Below are 23,241 nucleotides of genomic sequence, written 5' to 3' on the forward strand. Positions count from 1 at the left end.
AGGTAAACATGGTTGGTGTTTTGTGTGGGTTTTTTTTTTTTTTTGATGTGGTGGTTTCCCCCCCCCCCCCCCCCCCCCCCCAAATAGTAGTTTCCGTGCGGCCTCAAAGCATAAGAAATGACCACCTCCCTGCTTTCCCACTCAAACCAGAAATAAATAATGGTATAGCAGTCCAAAAATAAGCAGCTTTGTAATGTACTATATTTGATCAAATAGCTGCTAGTTGAAATAGTTTGAAATGAGTGGCATAGCTGCCGATTTTGGCAAAGTTATATAATGTACTGACTGACTTGTAAAAGTACTTGTAGCTAGCTACTTGACAAGTCTTTAACTCAAAATATGTTCAAGATTGAATATTGGAATACATAAAATCCTAAATCAAGTAACTTTATTTGGAAAATGTAACATCTAAGCCATGTCTGTTTTGTGAAAACGAGCATGAGTAACATACTATTTCCCTATGGTAGTATATTTTAGCTTGTCTTTGTTCAAATGTCAAGTAAATAGTGTTCATAAGATAATGCTGGATTTTAAATATTTACAATTTGGAGTTTTAAAGGATTTTGACCTGAACAATTAAAGCTGGTGACATAAAGTAAAGCTTAATCTTGTTCTCACATTTAATTTCTGTAAATTTCAACAGTGAAATTTATTCTGACAGGTTAATGTGAGGAAGATATATTTTTTTTCTCCCCATATTTTGCTACTAACAGTTTCCATACCGATTCCCTTTCTTTGACATACCTGGCATGTATTATGGTCGAACTAAACATTATTTAATTCCCTGCTCCTACCACGACCAACAAGCTAGCACAAATTAACACTTGGTCACCTTACCGTTTCCACTGAGCATCTGTACCCTGAGGCAGTTCACATGGTAGAGAAAGGTTTATGTATGAAGTCCAGAAAATAAATGAGCAGGAAATACAATTCCCTGAGATTGTTCTGCTTCTCCTGTGTTTTCATGAAGTCACTGGCAGCAGTAATGTGACAGTCCCTCAAAATATCATTAGGAATGGTCTCTAGCATCCCTAGATGTGCTTCATGCTCTCATCACATTTTCTCAGCTGCTCAGACTTCCCTGTAGTTTTTGTTCCAGGACTTTGGTTCTAGTGTGAATTTTACCATGGTCTTTCATCTTATCTGACTTAGAGCTGCACTACAAAAACATCTCCTAGATCTCCCACAGCTAACCTTGTGTTTGCCCATGGCCTCCATGACCGATGATGCAACTAACTCTTAGCAGCAACAGAACACAGAACTGGTGCTTGGATTTTTCAGCTTTTCTTCTACAATTCATCTGAGCCCATCTGGGTGGTGTGTGCTGTGCTGCGATGCCAACTTGCCATGTGCAGACCTGGCTTTGCTTGTCTTTAACTACTTGCTCATCTACACTATTTCCTCTTGTTTTCCTTCTTTACTGCCACACCCAACCAGTTCTCCCCTCATCACTTGATATGGCAATGGAGAGCTGCTCTCCCTTGGGCAAGTTCATAAATTTTATGTACAAGAGCAATTATTTAAGCTTTTTCCTCTAATTAAAAGATTGAGTTTTGAAGTTGAGAACACATCTGTTTTTTTCTCTCTTTAAAATTGAAAGGGATTATGTATTTAAATATTGATGATTTAGCCCTGTGGTCTTGCTCATACTAAAACAACTTAAAAAATGGAATTAGAATATCAAATTCCACTAGAGAGCGATTGAAGGAATTATGGACTTGTTTTGAATGTGTTTAAAGCAATAACAAAACTCATTTTGAGTATAAATGCTTTGTCCTTGTCCATGTGTGTTCTGAGTAATTTAAAATAACCCCTCTCAGAAGAAAATTTCTCAGGGATTTTGGCAGCTTTTTTTCTTTTGACAGGTAATGCATGTGAGTATACTAGTGCTGGAGCAGAGCTCTTGGCTGGATACATGCATTTATACAGCTTTATGTATCCTGAAACATACTACCTAACTTTTGTGATGCCTGGGACATGCTGTTTGGTGCAGTTTACAGTGAATAAAATTATATTGATATCTTTAATCACAACCTTCTCTCAATATATGACCCTAATAAATTTGTAACTTAGTGTTTGTTAATAGTGGCTGTTGCCGGCTGAGATTGAGGTAACAGAATGAAACCAGTGTTTTAACTGAAAGAGAGTCACCAACATACACAAATATTTAAACCAAGATAAATTTTGAATTCTACTAAAAAAGGTGGTGGGTTTTTTTGGTTTTTATTTAATTTTTTTACCCTGAGTGGGAAACTGAGAGTTTTAGAACAAAGGATTTGGGGCGGCTCAAGGTTGTACTTTTAGGAGCTGCTGGTTTAGTTATTTAAGCTGCAGAGGGAGTTGATCAAGAGCTGTGCTGAACTTACTGAGCTTTGCTGTTTGAGTTTTGCCTGTGGCTAAGGATTTACAGTGTCACAATGAAAACCCAAAGACTGTACTTTGGATCTTTGTGAAGAAAAATAACTCCCCAGGTTATGGTTCAAGTCTGTTTAAGAAATTACTTGAAAATGTGTGCTTTGGATTTAGTTTGCCCTCAGAACTCTCACTCTTTAATATAAAACTTAATTTTTCTTTTTTTTTTTTTTTTTTTTTTTTTTGCTGCTGGTTGCTGCTACTGGATTTTCCCATGACCTGTTTGCTGCTTTATTATTTCTGTACTACTCCTACATTTATACAGTCCTAAAATTACATTCAGCCCTTTGAAGGCAACCACGAGGCTGATGCAGCCCCCAGTGAAAATGAGTTTGAAGCCCTTGGTATAGAGTATGGTATGGTTGTGAGCTGATCCCCAAAGCCATCTGGTCTTGTCTGGTGTGGATGGCTTAGTCCAGCATTTCAGTCCATCAGCTGAAACTGAGGCATGAAGGAGTCTGATGGTTTAATCTAGGAAAGGCTGAGGTCATAAGCTGAAGAAAGAAGGTAGAAGTAGTGGAAATGTTAGTCCGTTCATGACTGACTGCGCATCTACCATGAATTATTCACAATGGATTTCAAACAGACAGTGAGAAAGTAATGCTAATTGCTTTGTACTGTCTGTCTCTACCTAAAAGACTGTGTATGTCCTTTTGGCTGGATATGTTTGCTGTTACCCGCAAGCACAAAATCAGATTATCACAGTGGATGTGGCTATAATTACTTTGTAAGACTCCTGGAGCAAATAAAAGCTTGCTTACAAGAGGGAACATTTTATTGGGTCTGGCCATGTACCTTGAATCTGCTGTCATGGCCAGTGTTGTCAGTGAAGCCTGGACCTTGCTGGTGTGTGACATTGCCTTCTTCCTTATGAGCTTCTGGAGCAGGTGGAGCTGCCATGGGTTTGTTCCTGGGCTCACCTCCCTGCAGGCCACCTAGACCTGGAGGGCATGCAGTGAGGGTTTCAAGCTCTCTCAATCTGGCTACTTCATTTAGACATGATCACAGTCAAATCCAGATGTAGCTGAATTAGCTGAGCCATAAATTAACAGGGCCTTGTCTTGTCATGTCACCCACTGTTACAGCAAAGTTTGTGATGCAGAGCACATGGTGCTTGAACCAGTAATGTCATCTGAAACTGTCCATACTCTTTGCAGAAATTGGTGTGCTTTGAAAAAATATTAATACTTAAAATTATTTTCACAGCTAAATGAGTTTGGTGTTGGATTTTGCTTTATTCCACTTGTCTCCTGTTCTACTGAATAATTTAAGAGTTTATTGAGGTTTGAAATTGGTCATCTTCCAAGTGTGCTGCCAGTATCTGAGGTGTTGGGAAATACAAAAGGACACAGTTACTAAATGATGAGATTGGGTGGTGTCTGGCATTGTTCCTGTCAAAACAATTATTTCAACGCTACTGGAATTTTGTTCTTGCACAGCTGATAATATGTTAAGGAACTTAATCTATTGCGCTGGCATCTTTTGAGAATAAAAATAGAATTCCAGTGTAGTGGGGCTAGTGCTACCAGGCTGTCTTCCAAGTTTCTAATGGGGAGAAGAGAAGGTACCAAAGAAGCAGAAAGTGTCAAATGACCTGAGTAACTTAAGTGAGCCTGAATATTTCTAATTCCTTTTAAGGCGGGGGGGGGCGTTTCATGGAAGGAAATGCTCTATGCTAGGAGAAAAGCCAACTTCAGAAGCCTGAACAAACTGGCAAATGCAGGCATTGTGCTAGTTTCTAAGTTTGTATCCTGGAGCTACAGTCTTCAGTCTCTTTCCCTATGAAAGACCTGATGATGGACTTGAGGTGGTCTTGATCACCTGCTGATGCTGAGTTGGCAGAGTGATCAGAACAACTTTACAGACCTTCTGTAGGAGAGGCCTGTTAATTGTTTGATCTTGTAGGTTCGAGAGTCCTTTTTCTGGTTCAGTTTGTTGATGTTTCACTTGTGGTGATTGTAAGTCAAGATGTTTCCTGCCACTGATGCTACATTATTAAAAAAAAAAAAAAGTAGACTTTTCTTATGTTGTACGTTATTCAGGCCAATGGTGTTAATCTTCCCTATTGAAACCACAATGGTGTAAAAATACGAAAAAGTTAAATTTATCTATTTTAATGTCAAAATTATGCTTAAGACTGTAAATGGAGCACAGAAACAAAGTATATAACAGTATAAATCTAAACCACTTTTATAGCAAGTCCTGCCTATGAACCAATTCAGATTATTTTTGCACTTGCTATATAGAATAAGTATAATCAAAAATTTTCAGTGTGATATTAGTATGGTCAATAGCCAATGCAAAGGAAAACCAAAATCTGAGGTAACGTGGATAACAGAATTTTTCTCTGTAAGCATGAGTGTATCTCAATAGCTCAAAGTAACTGAAAAGTACCTTAAGGAAAAACTAAAATTAAGTGAAGGGGTTTGATAGACTAGATTGATGGAAGGTAATATTTTAGCAGAAAGAAATGAGAGGAAAGGAGAGAATCTTTGAAAATAGCTGATAGAGGAAAAAAAAAGGGATTAAACGTTGGCAGCATTCGTAGATATTGAAGACTATATGTTAGAAAGTTGGCGTTAAAATTATGGCTATTTAGTGTTTGAAATGTGTGCTGAAATTGTGAGCTTTTTGTTTTTGCTGGGAATGTTTTAGAATACTCTCTAGGATGGATGGGAAAACATTCATTCCACTGATTTTGTTGTGATGTGTTTGTTGTTGTTGTTACTGGTTTGGTTGCTTTGTTTGTTTGTTTTGTCCTGAAGGTGTTTGTCTTCTCATTGTTGAAACACTTAAGTGGTTCTTAGTTGATACTTGTTTTTTAAAATGTGCGGCAAAAAACTGGCCTTAAAATTGTAGGTTTTTTATTGCTGACTCTTAAGCTTATATTGTCTCTTTGGTTAGAGAGACCTTTCTAATCTGAACATTTGGGTTCTAATGCAGCATGTCACAGCTTGAAGTCATTGAGAACAGCATCTAATCAATCGTGGCAACATGGTTCATCTTTGCTTTTATTTGTTCTTCCGTACTTTGTGATAGTAATTTAGTTTCAACAGTTTTCACTTACACTGGTATCTTATTTATAAAAATTCAGTCTTCTTTTTAATATTAAAGTTATGTAAAATGATAATAAATTACTTGCATAAAAGTGAGGTGTGGAAATAATTGAGAGCTCTTTCTGAGTAGTTGAGGAGGGGAAAATTGTCTGTTAAAGTATGGTAATTATTTCAAAGTTAAATGTGAGAATTGTTATACCTGGGTATTCGTTCCTACTTACATTGCTAATTAAAAGTATCAGAAGAAAACTTGCTTTTTCTCAGTTGATATTGCAGCTGATGAGATGACCAGTTCTGCAATCTGAGTCTTTGGATTTAAGGTTCCTCCTGATTTTAATATTTAAGGTTTTGAGTTTTATTACAAACCTGCAAGACATCAAAAAACCCCTTCAGTTACTTGAGAAAAGTGGATGATGAGATTGCCGCTGAGTGCAAAAGGAAGACTATGTGTGTTTTACATGCTGACAAGGTCTCTGGGCAAGTTTATAAATGTCATGATCTTTGAGAACTTACCTACTCATTGCTTACCTAAATATAAGAAAAGAATGAACTATGTGCAAAAATAGAATTAAAAAAAAATACCAGAAAGGGAGAATTTTACCCATGTGGAGAGAGGGGGTGGAATGCTCTGGAGAGCAGGTGATGATGGTAGTCTAGCTATCATACGCTGCATATATATATATATGTATATGTATATACACAGATATATACACACATTTGTTTGTTTTTGGGAAAATTTCCAAGAAAACTCTGGAGGAAAGTCTAATATAAATGTGTTATGGGATGGATGTGCCTGCGTTACAGTTGGGCTGTATGTGTGGAAGAGCCTTTTCTTTGTCTCATGTGGAACTTCCATGCCCTAAACTTGTATAGACCTATCTTTGGTGAAGGATAAACTTGATAATCTGAAGTGAAGACTTTTACTTAGTTATGCATTTGCAGGACCGTAGAAAACTAGAAGGATTGAAAAAATATGTAAAATTTGTGAATGTTTCTGAAAAATAAACCCAGGAATGTTAGATGTAGTATAACATGCTAAATGAAAATTAATTTATTTTCAAATTCTATTCTAAATAGCTAAGCCAAAATTGTCACTATTACTTTAAGTTTTAAATGTATTTATTCTTTCAGAGTTATGGGGCACTTATTACAATGATATCTTGAATGCATCTGCATTGTACTGATAAGATTTATGGAAGCTAGTTATTGAGGTCACATATTTAGCCCTCAGTATGAATGAACTGGTTGTATAGAGTGAGTCAGGCATATAAGTGAGAGTGGAAAATGTCATTATGTATGATCTTATTTTACTACTAAAAAATTAGATGACATGTCAAGTTTTTTTGTTTTAGTTTTTAAAAAAGATTAAAAGATCAGTTTCTAATATCTTAATTATAAAAGACTTTAAGGGGAATCACAAAAGCTTACTATGTATTTTTCAAGGTAAAAAAAAAATGCTCTTCATTTGGGATAGAGCATCTAAAGACTTTGTATGAGGTTGGAAAATACTCCTCTGTTTTAATGAATTTCATGAATAAGCCAAACTGTGTTCAGACAAGGTCTTGCCTCTTAAGTAATGTTTTCCTACTACTTCTCATTCTTTGAGACCATTATGTAGATCTTGTGATGTCACAGTAATCTCCATGACAACACAGATGTCATTAAGATGAGGTATAAGCAGCTTCTCTGTGTGGTGTTTTTTTTAAGTAGGTTAGGAAAAAAAGTGTTCATCTTTTTGAATGTTTTCCAAGACAAAATAATATGGGAACTAATGTAAAAATAAAAAAGGGGTGATTTTTTCCGAATAAAAGTCTTTTCTGTCGACTGTTCTGATGAGGTACCTGCCTTCTGGCCTTCTTTATTATAGATGCTGTGAAGCTGAACTGCTGCAACAAGCTAAATTTTGTTATTGCCAGTACTACTACTTTCTAGTTTTGTTTATGTATTTGTGTATATAGCTTATAAATAAAGATCTTGAATGTCACAGGAGAATTTCATAAACACATTTCTTTTGTTCATATATATGAAAGTATCATAAAGAACCCCAAGTGATATTCTAGTCTGAAAAGTATTCAGGATCACCTGCTACTGTGAAGGCCCTGAGCATCTACCCTTATTTGCAGTAAATTACAAAACAATTTGTCATTCTTTGCAACACTTTCTCGGATTGTTTTTTTAACTGTTTTTCAGCTTAACTTTAGTTTTAAGGTAACATTATAAAAACCAGAAGTGAAAAGCAACAAATTGGAAACTTTACTTTTTTTAACATAAACTAGTCAAAACTTGCTACTCAGTCTTGTAACTAGGTAAAATTTTAAAATTAATCACACTTTTAAAAACAGTTGTCTGTACTGAAAGAAACAACTCTGTGAAGATCGTAAAGCCTATGTTTCAGGGGTTGACTGAAGGGACTTTCTGTGGAAGCAAACCTCCAAAATGTAACGAATTTCAAATTATTCACTGTGGGTTTTCAGGAACTCCTTTTGAAGTGCTTTCACTAATCAGCTATAAATTACCAGGTTAATGCAACCTCTTATCTGGGTTTTATTTGTGTAAGAAATCAAGAAATCCCTATAAGCATTACTTAAGTACTATAGTCTGTCATCTATAAGGATGCTAACTAAATGTGTTCAAAATACTGAAGAATTTTACTAAAGCTTTCAGCTGGGGTTCAAATGAACTTTCACATATTTTTAGCAGGAATTCTTTAAAGCATTAGTATACTCTACATGTGCTTATCCTATAATTTTAGTGTCCTCCACAGGGACTGGTTAGTCATCAGGGGTTCTGTGTCTGGTTCGTTGGGTTCTTCCTGCCTTGACACCCTCTTGCTGCAGCACCGGAGTTATTGCCCTGTACACCGTCATTGTTCTTCCCCCACAGGCAGCAGGTAGTTTGGGTCCCAGATCAAGCTAAGGAGCTGCGGTGATGGTTGAGGCTTTAATTTACCTTCTCGTGTGAAACACTCTCCACAAAGTATTATTAAGTGGCATGTGCTTAGCTGTGATGTTGCAAGTGAGTCCCTTCCCTGACACAGGAGCTGTTGTATCAGAGACTGTAAACATCTAAGCTATCATATGACACTGGGTAAGTCTAATCATCCTTATCCATGGCATGTAGTGAGCTCATGAATCCAGGATTTGCAAACAGTGACAGATCTGCAAATGCCTCTTCAACTCATATTCCCATTGCCAGCATCTCAATTTTCCTTTCAACTGAAAAAGCCTTCTGTAAAGCAGCTATTTTTTCTTGCTGGAAAAAAAAAAAAGCTATAAACATAATTATATGGTGAGAATCAAAGAAGTTAAAGAAAAAAAAAGGTGAATCTATTGATTATTTTGATATGTAGATGACTGCCATATTTTAATTAAAATAATATTTAACACAAGTTAAAGAACAGCTTGAGGCTTCCCTTGCATACTTGCTTACTTTTCCTGAACACAAGCACTAATTTGAATGAGAAGTCAGACTATACTATACAGAAGATCAAAGTATCTGATAACAATCCTCTATCTTTTAGTTGACAAACCAATGCTCTCCTAATTTCCAGCCTGAAGCTTTAAGTGTGGGGAAACACGTTGCTACCTTCCCTCTTTGCATTGTCCCCAGCGGAGGGCTGGTCACGTTGGAGCTGCTCTGCATGCATGAAGGGCTCTGTCTTTTGTTCTGAGAGGTCAGAAAGTGGCCATGCCAAATTTAGTTTTCATCAGAACACTTAAGCGTTCCCCCAGGGATGGCTTGTGCATGTATATGCGTGTATATACTCTTCTAAATTGTAACTTTTTTCCCCATCCCCAGCAAGGGTGAGTTGGGTGGAGGAGCAGTCTGGGTTTCACAGCGCATTCATGTGAAACCCAGCTAAACCCAGCTTGGCTAGAGTAAGCCATTAAGAGAGACTGATGTTTTTAATTCTAATCTGGACATACCAAAATGAAACATGATGTTTTTATTATAATAAAAAAGATGCAGGAGGAGGAACTTGACTGAATCTCTTACTATCTCCCTAAGCAGCAGATAGAAAATAGTCCCCATTTTTGTTCAATCTAGACATCTACTAAATACTGCTTTCTAATATTTCATTCAGGAATTCAATGTGACTGGTTTGCTTTAGAACTAGATCTGGCGTTATTGCAAGTTAAATGTTGATCATCACATCAAGATTTGACTTTGAGATTTGTCAGAGACCAGACATTCTGCTCATGATTGCTTCTGTATCATCCGAGAATAATTGATGCAGTGATGGGAAGCAGCTGCTGGTGGCGGCTGAGGTCATGGTTCTGGTATGAGGATGCAGCACGTGCAGGCGGGATGTGCGGCAAATGATCCATCCAGAGAAACGGTGGATCCTCTGTGCCCTGAGTTTGAGAAGCGAAGGGTAGAGGGAAGATGGGAAATGCAGTAGAGAGCTGCATTTATATTGAATATAAATAGTGATGGTAATCATAGTATTTGCAGGGTAGGTGCTACCCAAAAGCAAATGGAGACTTACATAAATGATGTACTTAACGCTATACATTTGTACTTAATTTTTGTAGTTTTCTGTGATTCTCCTAAGCGTGGCTGTCAACAGGAGAACTGTGATTTTCACAAAGAGTTTGGTGATATTCAATTTATGTAACTTATTAATAAGATCTCTTTTTATCATGAATATGTTAAAAGCTTGTGAAACTGAACTCAACTCAAGCATTGTGCTTACAGATTTATTCTCATACAGTTTAGAAGAGAAAAGGATTAATTTCAGGGATGATGGGGGAGGGAAAACATGTACTTTAATCTCCAATTATGTTTAGATGTCCTGTATTGGCAAATATTGCACAGCAGTGATCTTAAGCTATAGGCTTTTTTGTACCTCCCATTTGAAAACTTCAGAAGAAAGCTTTTGAATATCTGATTACTAGAGCTTTGACATAAATAATTTCAGTAATCATGCATTCCATTTCTAGTTTTAGTATCTGATAGAACTTTTTTTAAAAAAAGTAAAATTTATATGGAATTTATTTGCCTGCATAAATGTACCACTGAAAAATTTTAAGAACTTGAGAAACAAGAAAATGTGTTACTTGTATTTTTCGTTGCTCTAGAACATGACTAAACAGAGTGTGCTTTTTGGCTTAAAGGAAATGCAAATTAAATAGACTATATTCTAAATCAGCAGCTTCATTCCGAATACTGCATTTGCAAATATGTAAAATTATACGATATTTTGCACTTTAAAATGTGCTGAAGAATGTGTACGATATAGATGACCGTATTTTGTGAAGATTTCTTTGTGAGTCTTAAATGTAGTTTCACTAAGACTTGTGGTTCATATGTGAATTAATTATTACTTTAGGGTAATGCAAGGTAGTGAATATCAAATGAAGTAAAGGTGACGATTACATGATAGCAGGAAAAACTAGAAGTTTTGTGTATCCTTTTTGAATGGGAGTTGTTACCAGTGAAATTGTGTTTTCTGTGAGCGATCTTCGATCTGTAAGAGGAAGGAGGAAAAGGGCTTCTCACTGAAAAACCTTTTCTTGGTGTTTGTCCTCAGTGGAGTTTTCTTCAGATTCTGCATCACTTTTGATGAATGCGTTTACATTCCAGCGCTGAGAAATAATTTTCCGTTTAGGAGCTGGGCTGATGTGAAAACAGGAATGTGGAGGCCCCGGGCGAGGGGCCAGGGCTGAATGCTGATAGAGAAATGTTCCCTTTTCGGTAGCTGCTGCCTTTCCTGCAAGCCTGGAGAAGAGCATCTGTGTGTGCGTGTATGAGAATGTCTGGGGACCTGGGGAGATGGATGGGTCACTTCCAGAGAAAACTGCAGTGTCCTCCAGTGTCATGATAATAGTAGAAAATATAGGAGTCACCCTTGATACCTGGAAGTTTTTGACTGTCTCTATGTGTAAGTGCTTATAAAAATGAGTGTGTTACTTGGATCCTTAGCTGTTTTAGTTAATTGAGCCACTTTGTTGTTTTGCTTTATTAGTAAATCTAATAAATTTGAAGGGGGAGAAATGCAGACAGTGGTCTTAAATTATTCTCATGATGCTGTTTGTTAGCCACTGTACTAATTTTAGTTTTATAATTGTCTATGCGTAAACCTGGGAAACACAAACAGCTTTCACTTAAAACTTCTATTAATCAGTATGTTGTAAACTGTAATACATCTGTTCTTTCGCCATCTGTGTATGTTTTGAGTGTAAAAAGATTTAAGATGTGATATGTATTGCAGTAAGGTACAATTTGGGAGAAGGAAACTCATCTACAGTTAGTGTAAACTCAATTTTAGAATGCATTAGAATGGAAGTGAAGTTGTAAATTAATTACATGGATTAAAATACCTGCTTTTAACTTACATAGTGAGCAAAAGATTTTTTTTGTTTAATTATTATTTAGTGAATTGATTTGGAAATAATGCTTTTGAATAGTCAAACAGGAAATTAGACTTTTTATCAATTGCTTCAGGGAATAGTATAGTTAGAGAGCAGTTGCTCAGGGAGAATATTTAACCTTGTAAGAGGTTTTTATCAGCCACTATAAATTTGGTTTCTGAAAAAAATTGTTTTGTTTATCTCTAAGATATCTTTAAGTGTGATTTTTGTTGTTGTTGTTGTTTTGTTTCGGGGGGAGGGGTAGATTTATATTAATGTCATGCATTCAGTAGCTTTATGGGGAAGTGAAAGTAACCATGACAGGACTCTGGAGGGAAATTGCCTCTAGGACAGGTACTGAGGAGAGCATCTGTGAAGTTTAATACTCAGGGAACCTCAAGACAGAGCTTATGTGGTAGCAGGAAAAAAAGGTGTTGGAAAAAGTGCTGCAAAACAAGTTTCTTTGGAGAATTTAGGGGAGATAGCATTATCCTAACCAGGCAGCCTTCTGGCTATCTAAGTTACTGTTATAACCTCCACATTCCATATTGATAGCCACCATTTCAAATATAAGTTTAAACTCTCTTAGCTTGCTTTTATGCACATCACTGATTTTGAGAAAATAGTTGCAAAGCTGGGGTTTTCTCAGGTGCATCACTGACTTCATAGTTGCAAATGAGCTATTTTAGCAGTTGAAATTAATAAAGCTTAGGTAGGAAGGTAAGATTTTACCTTTCTGCAGTAAAATATTTTTGACTGTAATTATTAAGGAATAATATGATACAGCCAAATGTTAAATGTATACTACGTAAAATTCTCTACTGTGTTTTAAACACAAAAATGTGGTTTAACCTTAAGCTCCTTAGTGAAGTCATATATCCACAGGCTTATTTCACCCTACAGGAAGGGAAGGAATAAATTTGTCAAATCCCTGGTCCATTGAAATCGGCTAATAAAGGCTTTAGCTAGCCAGTGCTTGCGTAGACTGCAGTTTGTGATAAATCTGGGTAGACAAACTCACTTGCTGTGGTGAGTCTGGTCTAGCATCAAAATTTGGAAAGAGGAGCATCTAGCAGAAGTTACTGAAATAGAGCTGGTATTACAAAGATAATCTGTCAGCCGTTCCACTGAAACTGTAGTTGCTGCTGTTTCTCTCTGATACGTAGCATCCCTCAAGCCAGCTTGTGGTTTCTGGTGTGAAGCTCTTCTGGTATTTTATAAAATGCTTTACAGCTTGGGCTTTTTTATTAACTCAGTACAGATACTTTATTATGTGTTGTTTATTTGCTGCTTTTTGCTGCTTGCTATTATTGTAAGTAACTTATTTTCAATTTAATCAAGCTTGTTCGGTGGCTTCCTCTGCCCAGTGGCTGCTTACTGACTGCCCCAGGGATTTTGAGTGGAGAAGAGAGTATCTGATGTCCTTTTTCATTGGTCTTTGCTCTTCGTTCTTGTGCAAAGCTCAGACAAATTCTCATAAGGCTTACTGACTTTGATATCAGTCTTCTGAATTAAAACAGTGGGATTGGCGGCACCCTGGTATCCCAGTTGTTTGTTAGAATGACATGTCAGCAGGCATTTGTGTGACTATATGTGAGTATCGAAGTGTGGTTCTGCAACAGATAGTATGAGAATAATGTGATGGATGTTCTACCACAGTCAGCTGGACACTTCTGAAGTGTCTAGTGGACAGTCACAAGAGTTTCCAAATTTTAATTGGTTATGTGAATTCTTCACTGATGATGAATCTTCAGCAGCCGATTGGAAGTTGAAAAGTTTAGCTGGCATGGCATATCTGAGAAGAGACTCGCAACACTTGAAAGGTCATTTAACTTTCTTCTGCCTTGATTTACTTGTCATCTTGCCTACAATACTTCACAAAGATTACAGAGTTTGTTTGCAGCCTGAAGTGCCTTGTGATCTTTGGTCAAAGATAATATATACGTGTGATGCACTGTCTGCTCTGATAAATTTCATGCTGTCATAGGAACTGGAACAATACAGCAATGACGTGATTATTTGCTGCGAGACCCAGGGTGTTACTGGGAACAGAAATCACAAATTTTCTTTATAGTAATTCAGTGCATGCCTTCTGTATTAATACGTTGACTACCTGTTCCCTTGTGCTGACGGGTATAACCCAAACAAGTTATTTAAGAGTAGAAGAGCACGCCCAAAACACAACTTTTTCTTTTTACCGTTTGCGCTAAGGGTTGAAACTTTTGGATGCCAGCAGTGATTAACAACGGGCAGAAGTTTAAAGCTGATACTTACAGTCAGCAATAGAGGAAGAAGAAACGGTGGGATGGAGAAGTGTATATGCATTTTCTGCTGAAATAAGTGTTTGCAAGGCTAGAAAACGGACATTCAAAAATACAGTAATATTGTATTCTAGGAACAAAGCCAATGGTTAGAAAGAGTGACCTGCAAGAGGAGAGTGAATGATTCTGTGTTTGTTTTCAGTTAGAATATCTAATAGATTGACCTCCTAATCACCATTTTTGCATTGTTATTTTTTAAATTTACTTCCTCCGTTCTCTCCCTTTCATCTCCTTTTTTTAAAGGAAAAACTCTGTGTATGGATCAGGTTAATGACCAAGAAAATAAGTTTGTCACTTTCGCAACAGTCTAGAGAATCAAGATATTGGCTTTATTTTCTGTTGTCTTTAAGAGTAGTTCTAATTGTATAAAATTCAAGATGGCATTGTAAAGTAAAGCACCCAGTGTGTTGTTGCTGGACTACAGGAGGAAGCATATGTTTGCCTCTAGGAAAATACGTATTTTGTGGAGAGACTTCTTTATTGAACGTTTCTTTTCAAGAGGCTTAGCATTCTGGAAATTTTGTTCTATTGTAGAAGTCCCATGTACCATTAAATGTGATTATTTTTTTAGTGAGTAAGCACAGCTGGCATTTCTTTTCAATATCTGACTGCCGCCTTTTTGAACTATAAACATGCTGTTGTCAAGAGATTAGCCTTTGGGGTAGCAAGTTAAATTGTTCATTTCTACTAATCGCCAGGCAGGACAGGAGAATAGATATAGACTGGCTGGATATACTGTTCATAGTGGCATATGAACTTCAGCTTGCTTGTTATGAAATAAAGCTTTAAAAAAGTTACTTTTTACCAACATCATAGCGGAAGTGTGTCACTGTGACTGTGCATTACAGGAATGGTTCAAATTCAGATTTTACAATTTTTTGAGTCTGGTTTGTTTTTTGTAAAGTTATTTAACATCTGTTGCCCTGTGAGCTTCAGATAGCAAGGTTTCCCCTGCCTGCTGCACAGTGCAGGGTTGGAGAAAGGGAAAGGCTGAAGAGCTACATTGGCTCTTGGCAAATTTTAGAGCAGGTTGGTTACAGCAGGCTACAAGAGGGGGGCTGAAGTTCCAGCCATTTTCTCCTCTGTCCTGCCTTCTCCTCTGCGACAAGACAGGTCTGGTATTGACCTGGTGGGCTTAAATATGAACTACCCAGAAGCACACACTACAGAAACAAACTTTAGCTGGTTGACTTTTCTTCCACTCTGATGGCATATGATTAAGGCTGTAACCATAAAGGTCTTGTGTTTCACTGAATTATGTATTGATTCTCTGCACTCCACCTTTACCTGCTGCATTTCAAGGATTCTTTGCAGTTAAGTCTGCAGACAAACACATTCATTTAATGCAGGCAGAACACTTCAGAAACTGAAACTAAAATAGCTTTCTGTTTTGTCCTACAGAAAAAAAAAAATGGTATCATGCTTAATTATTACTCTAAGGTGGGAATGTGTCATAAAAGGCAGAACAAACTTGCCCTCATCTATTACATTTGTGAATGCTCTCATGTTTGGCATCCTTATTTTATTAATTTATTTCAAGTAAAAATGAGCTAATTGATCAGCCTTTTTGTTCTTTCCTTGATAGGCTGGTTAGCTTTCTTTATAGAAATGCAGATAACTTAGGTAACTTGATACTGTAATGCCAGAAGATGCTAGATCAAACTCTGTGATGTAGCTCAGAATCAACCATGCATCTTCAGTAGACAGCAGTTTATTGATGCTTGTTTTAGTTTTAATAGAATTATTTAGGAAATACTCTCAGTAAATGGAATAAATACAAAATACACAGCTCTTGGTGTCCTTGGTTATCAGTTACTTGTCAAAGGACATATGCGTGAAACTTGTATTGCGTAGAGGTATGTACTTCTTTTCCTATGCTTTAGAATATCTGGAGAAGATGTAAATATGCTTATGGATGGTATTATAGCTCTGAATTTTGTTCTGATTGAAATATTTTTTGTTCTTCAGTTTTGGCAAGCGTTCTGCAGGAAGCTTCAGGCGTGGCTGTGAATGCATTGTTTTAGAGCCATCTGAAATGATTGTGGTAAGAATATTTTTATTCAGTTGCTTTGGAATTTTACCAACCAGCTTTGATAACACCTCAAATTCCAATAAAACTTGAAGAGTTTTCTGTTTTACACATGATCTTTAAAAAATCTAAGATGTCATACATGACTTCCTTGCCATTCTTTGCACACATACTCGTTTCAGTGATAAAGGCATCTTTTATATTGTTACATTTACTACTGCAGATATCCTGTAAAGCTAAAGTTTTCCTGTGCTAGCAGAATGTGATTTTTTGGGTGTTGTTGTTTTGTTGTTGTTTTTTGTCTTGTTTTTCATTGTTGTTTGTTTTTGGTGGGGCTTTTTTTTTGTTTGGTTTTATTTTTTTGTGTGTTTGTTTTTTTTTTTTTAAGCTGTTTTACTATTAAACATAGGTGCTTTGAAGTATTGATCTTGAGTTAGCTTCAGTAATTAATGTTTGGTTGATTTAAATTTATTCTCAGCTGTCTGGGGTTTCAAAAAGCAGTAGGAACATTTTAAAATTCTCCTGGCTTTTCTGGGTGAAGGTTATTTTGTTAGCAGTATCTGCTGTAGTCCAGTGGCAGAGTAGCGTTGTCTCTGAGGGTTCACAGACTCAAAAGCTTTTAGTTGCTATGTCAGGGTACATCATCTGAACAAACGCATAAGCAATGGGCTAAATTTGTGGTGGTTTTTTGTTTTGTTTTTTTTTTTTCTCTGTCACTAAGATAGTGATCAGTTCATAATACAGGCATGACAATTATCTAAGCCATATATCGATGACAGTTCAAATATAGGCTGTGACACTAAACATTATTTTCCTAAAAAGTGGTAGTTTCTGTAAAACTTGCAGAAACTCGAGAAATCATAGTATAGCTTTAGGCTTGTAGAAGAGATTAGGTTACTTGTTTAAAATTGATTGATTAAAAAAAAGCAGGTTTTTAACTTACCTTCATGCAAATGCAGGCATGGTTTTGTGGTTTTTAAGCTCTTTGTGATTTCACTGTAAATAGGTGAAGGAGATTACGTAATGGTAGCTTTTTCTGTCAGATATTTGATGCCATCTCTCCCTCTTCCAATTCTAATTAAGAAAATAATCTTATGAAGCAGATACAATGTAGTGGGAGACACAGCATACATGAGAAATGCCAGTTGTTTTTTCACTGTTCTTAACTAAAGCGCTCTGTATCTTGTCTTTGTAAACGAGCAGCTCCTCAACAGCAGCCCCTTATGCCTCCCAGTTCAGCCCTGTGTTGGCCCACTGGTTTGTCTGGTGGGTTTGCGTAACTTGGAACTGACCACAAGTTCAGGAAAGTTTATTGTCCAAGATTTGTTCTCTAGAAGTATACAATTTAGTTGGTGGTAGCTGTGTGCATGTCTGTCTCGTGTATTCCTTGATAAGCTATAAGGAAGAGTTATGTAATGATAGGCATTGGGAAAGGAGATGACTAAACAACAAGAGTCCAGAAGAAATCTTCTGGACTGATGGATAATGTCAGGTCAAGGGCAAGTACTCCCACACGGGACCAAAAATAACAACCCCTACCATCTTAGGAGAGCTGAAATTTAACACTTCAATCCAGCCTTTCAAAGGAATAATTGTACCCTGAATAGAAAGAATCCCATCCCCAGAGTTTGTCGGGCACAGTTACTTTCAGTTTTGGGGCTGGATGGGGCCACTCTGTGGGGAGGAGAAGAGGGAGAGGTGGTGGGGTGTGGGTGTGAGTTTGTCAGATGGGAAAAATAGCTACTCAGGGCTGAGAGGATGAGTGTTACCAGCTCTTCCTGGTGATCTAGGAATTGTGCTCATCCCCTTGTAGCAGTACACTGAAAGCTGTGTTAGTGGCGTGAGCAGACTAGTATGGGCAACCTCTGACACAGACATGCTGCAAATTCTTATGAGTATTTTGTCTGATATTTCTTTTCCTTGTTGAAATATATAGAGGAACCTTGGAGGGTGGCTCATAAGCTGTTTTCTACATCTCCAGAAATACTATTTATTTATCCTTAGGGGGTGGAACTGAATAGGAGAATGAGTTAACTGAATCCTTACATTTTGCTAGTGCTAAAAGGTGGTTTGTTTGTTTTGTGTGTTCTGCTCCCGCCCCCTTCTTTGCTAATCTGGAGTAAGATTTCTATTAGGAGGGAGAACACAGAAGAGATGTTGATTTTTACTATAAAAACATAAAAAACCAGTACTCTTAGTTAAAATATTTTCATTGCAGTATGCTGTTGTGTAATAATTTAAAGTGACTTGGAAGATTCTGAAACCAAAACGACTGATTTTATATTAGGCTATGCCTAATAGGTATTTTTTTATTCTCCCTGCTGCAGTTTTGAAGTTATTTGCTTTTGTGTAAATCCAGTCTATCAGAAATCCTTCTTTTATGCTCCCCAAATATTTCAGTAAATAATAAAAACATTGCAGCTTGTTGAAGGGTGAAGTCTTTGCCATAGCTTGATTAGGGAAGATCCCAAGTGACAAACAGAGGTCTGTAGGAAAACTACTAAATGCTCTCAGTGTTCTTTTTGTTAATGCACTGAGTGGTGAAATGTTTGTATTTCTACAAGAGTGGGGAGAGGGAGGGGTGGGATGACAGAATTGGGGGGTGACCATTTTTTTCTTCTGTCATTTTTGAAAAATGTTCATACTCAGTGATGATGTTTCTGCCACTGTTTACTTTCTTGTCATGCCTGTGGGCATTTTATTTTACTTATTTTATTTTTTAATAGTGGCTTCATGCTGAAAATGCAGGAAATTCAAGGCTAACTGCTGGTTTTTGAAAATAGTATTTGTTATGTTGCTAACAATAAGAAACATCTTTGTCTTGTGGGAAGTGACACTTTCTTGCATGTGTTATAGGTTGATTATATGGATGAAAATGAGGAGTATTTTCAGCGTCAAGCTTCTCATAGGCAATCTCGAAGAAGATTTAGGAAAATCAACCAAAAAGGGGAGCGACAAACAATTATTGATACTGTTGACCCTTATCCTGTGGGGAAGCCACCTCTACCTAGAGGCTACCATACGGTAAGTTCACAACAATATAAACAGGAAAACTACTGACAATATAACAATCAAAATGGCTAAAGTTGCTGGTAGCGTCAAAGAGGTGTGTTTCCGTGGTGAAGCGTTCCCCTTAAAATACTGTGAATTCAGCTTCATCAGTACGTGAATATGTGCAGAGCTTGCATGTTAGTTCAGAGTTGAAAGCACATTTTTTTGATGACTGTGAATGTCATGTATTATTTCTTAATGTCCCAGTCATTATTTGAAATTGTGAGAGAAACTATGTTCTCATTTCCTTTTGATATTAGGTTCCTGTACAAATAGTTTAGTGTACAGTGTTAAAAGGTCAGTTAGTAGAGCAATTATTCATGTATATGATAACGGTTATTGCCGGAAACGGACTGTGATGCACTGCAGTAGGCCAAATTCATAGAATAAAATCTGTCATTTCTTTTTGGTATCTAAAACTTAAATGTCAACTTAATCTTGACTTGTGTCTGCCTCAAGAGCCCTTTATAGTTGGATTTCAGTGAGCCACATAGTGTGCACATCATCAGGGAGATAATTTGGTATTTTTACTTGATTTTTTTGTTGATGTCTTACATCTTGAAGGTAAACTAATAATTAAAACTTATTCTACAAAATATGGCTTTTAAATCTAGAAAAGCTCTACTAGATTAATATGTTTACTATTGATCTCAACTGTAAGCAAAATACTGGAAAAGCTGTTTGTCTTTTGCCTCTCATTTTTTAAGCCCCCAAATCTGCTAGAGTCACAAAGATGTGGCATAAAAAACCTATGCATATTTAATCTCATTGAGTTCACTGGGCTGAATTTTTGCACAATGTAAGCCACATGCATGTAAATTTGCAGGATTAGAGCTTTAGTGTTTTTAAAATAGTGTCTTTGATCCAATGCAGTTGTAGATACTTTTCTGCTTTTTCCTTATTCCTTGACTTGTTTGCCAGTTTCCTGTATATTCTCTGTGTGTCTGTAAGTGTGTAGATGTTTGATTACGTCTGTTAATTACACAGGCTTTTCCTCATGAGTTGAATAATTACGTTTTATGCCAACAATTTGTTTTTGTTTATACAACAGCTTTTAATGGTTTAATTTTCAGTGCAGTTTTAATTGCCTCTAAATTTATTATGGACTGAACCAGTTCACTTGGTTTGAAGATGAAACATTTTACTGATCTGTTTTTGAAAAAATAAATATGTGGTGTTGCAATTCGTAGGAGTTACAGGAAGAATTACTTTTGTATTCAGATGCGTACGTTATGCTTAGCAAACAGTTCTAGTATGATGTTTATCTAACTCTAGAAGGGCAATATTTAGATTACACACAGTGCCATTTGCATTTGTGGGTCCTTGCCTGTTGTATAAATGACACTTCAGGTGTGCCTTATGAATTTTTGTATGCTTAACTGGTACTAAGAGCAAAAGCCCATTTTGTGCCGTTCTGTTGTGTGACTTCATAATGATTTTGTGTATGTGTTGGGAAATCCATTGCAAGCAAGATTTCATACTAAGTTGGAAGAGATTGCCAACTAAACTGTAAAATTTGCAACAGATGCAGGCAAACGTTGCTTTAAAAAGTGTAATATGATGGATATTACTGACTTTGGTTTTTTTCCAAAGTAAATGGAGTCAAATAGGCTCAAATGAGTTTTACAATGCAGTTGAGAGTCTCCATACTGGCCCATTCCCTCCTAGTTTTACAGTTTTTGGTGATCTTGTATACATTGTTCTTTCATTCACTTATATTACCAACAGGATTTCTGTTGCTTTAACCATACATGTTAAATGCTTCATTGTCTTTTCTTCTTTCCTATTTTATGTGCCCTGACCTCCTATCTTTTCAGTCTTAATTTTTTGAAAAAATGACTGAAGAAAGCAAGGTATTTTTAACCACATAGGAATTCAAAGCATATTATAGCATATGTCTTGTGGGCTTGTTGCCCATCCATTCTTTGGTCAGCATCTGTCAGGGTTTTGTATTTGGTGCTACTTCGTAATTTTGGACAAATAAAGAAGCATTAAATAATGCAGATGTTCAGGTGTTACAGTAAATAATGTATTAAAGTAAAATTGAAAAAGGATTAATCTGATGCATTTGCTTTCAAGTTTGTTCTTCCTTGTGGGTGTGTTCTGGTTTAGGTGTTAGGTACACAAGATTCAAAGTAATAAAGCTGCTTTGATAGCATCCTCAAAATATTCATGAACCGTGTAATTTTCTCAACTACTAAATCCGTATTTACCATGTAGAATGATTTTTTGGTTGATAAATTATTAATGCTTTGTTTGCAAGAGTCTCAGAATGCTTTTCTTCAGAAAGTTCATACAGTATTTTCTGAAGAAAGTTTTCTGTATCTTTGTGAGAACATAGAGTGAAACATAAAGCTTTGGTGAAGATGCATGGCTGTGCTTTTCAAGAATTAAAAATTTAATGCAATACCCAGTTGTGGCATGGTTTTGTGCAATGGAGTGAACTTGTAGGGAGCGTGGACCCTCATTAACATAATTTTAACATTATCTTCATAGTGGTGGAATGTACTATGGCATGTCTGATAATGTTCATCTTTTCCTTTCCTCCTATATGGCATTCATTTCATTTTGGCTCACAGGAATGCACTAAACCTCAGGTATCGTAACTTACTGTGTATGGTCCACTAACAATTTACTTGTGGGTTTGCAGCGTGATATCATAATACTGATGCGATGTTATGACTAAAATTGCCTCCTAGCCTTTGCTTTAATACTTGAGCGATCTCACTATGATATAAAAATACTAATGTAAATGTGAATTTGGTGACAGCACGTCTCTTGCCCAGCTTGACTGGCCTTTCTTCTTTGCTTTGATGTCCTGTGATTTAGAGAAAATGGAGAACAATAAGCAAAGCGCATATATTAAATACTTAGTGTGTGACAGACACTGTATTTGGGTGAGTCTTTCATGACACGGAAGACTCAATCTTTGATTTTGATTTAGAAGATAGGCCCCCTGTCACTATTCAGTACCTGTATTTCACCAGAACAGGGAGATGGAGTATAACAAGATGAGCACCAAAAAGGCAGCAAAAATTTTTTGTTAGCTGAAAACTTGCAACAGTGCTTCTTGCTTGTTCTCCATTCTGATGGTGTATGCTGATTTGATATAAGGTAGCTGGATTTTGTAGACTCCTATCAAAGTATGTGTAAATGGGCCATTGTTTGAAACACAGGCTTGCCAAGCTAGGGAGAAAAGTGTGCCCGAGTCAAGTATCTGGAATGATGCCAAACCAAACAAAATACAGATGTTTTGCCTGACATCAGATCTCAAACGCAGTCAAAGTAATCTGAAGATCTGAGTGGCATCTTTTAAAATTGACTTGTATTTGTAATTGCATTCGTCAATGCCAGAGTAAATGCTGAGCATCTACCAAATACAATGTTAGATAAGAATGTGTCTTGTCAAACTGTTAAATGTCTCCTCTGTTATGATTGAGAAATCTCGTGCAATAGAGCTGAAAACAAATTAAAGCTATTTTCTTTATCTTCAAAATTCTTCCTTTCCTTTGATATTACTTGGGTCAATTCTTCTGATATTTTATTAGGAAATGTGCTTATTTTAAAAGTTCCTTCTGTGCCACATTGTTTAGTTAATTTCTTTAAAAGACTAGGAGGGTTCAAATTTCAATATGGTTCCAGTATCGTAAGCTGTGCTGAAATTCTTTCTTCAATGTGTATGGCATGTTTCTTTGAGCAACCCGGTTCCTTATCTTGAGATCAGTTTTCACTCGTATTTCAGTGGAATGAGTCCTGAGAAACCCACAGTTACTAAAATATTACATCTAGGAGTGATAATGTGCTCCTCAAATCCTGACAGGAATTTAAAATACTTAATATTTTGATAACTTACCCTAATGCTTGAAGGACCATATGAAGTAAAATCTAATGTAGACTAGCTTAGGCGTGTTACTTCTGGAACAAGTGTTGCTGATTTCTAGGGTGAGGAAAAATAGAAACTTGGTAATGCATGGAAATAAAATGAATGTGTTTTATCAGACTGATAAAATGCTACCCTT

At 36.6% G+C, this 23,241-nt stretch overlaps 1 protein-coding gene across 5 annotated transcripts in view; it reads left to right on the top strand.

The window, feature by feature from the left end:
* Positions 1-23,241, top strand: part of RAPGEF2 (Rap guanine nucleotide exchange factor 2) — a 188,058-nt gene that overhangs the window by 79,500 nt on the left and 85,317 nt on the right. For 4 of the 5 annotated variants that reach the window (XM_082051650.1, XM_082051647.1, XM_082051646.1 and 1 more), the window contains exons 5-6: positions 16,111-16,186; positions 19,028-19,195. In XM_082051650.1, coding sequence (XP_081907776.1) covers positions 16,111-16,186; positions 19,028-19,195 — 244 coding nt within the window. The remainder of the gene's footprint in view (positions 1-16,110; positions 16,187-19,027; positions 19,196-23,241) is intronic. The other variant, XM_082051649.1, reaches the window with a different exon arrangement.

Source organism: Streptopelia decaocto (assembly GCF_964273445.1).
Source record: "Streptopelia decaocto genome assembly, chromosome: 4".
NCBI lineage: Eukaryota > Metazoa > Chordata > Aves > Columbiformes > Columbidae > Streptopelia > Streptopelia decaocto.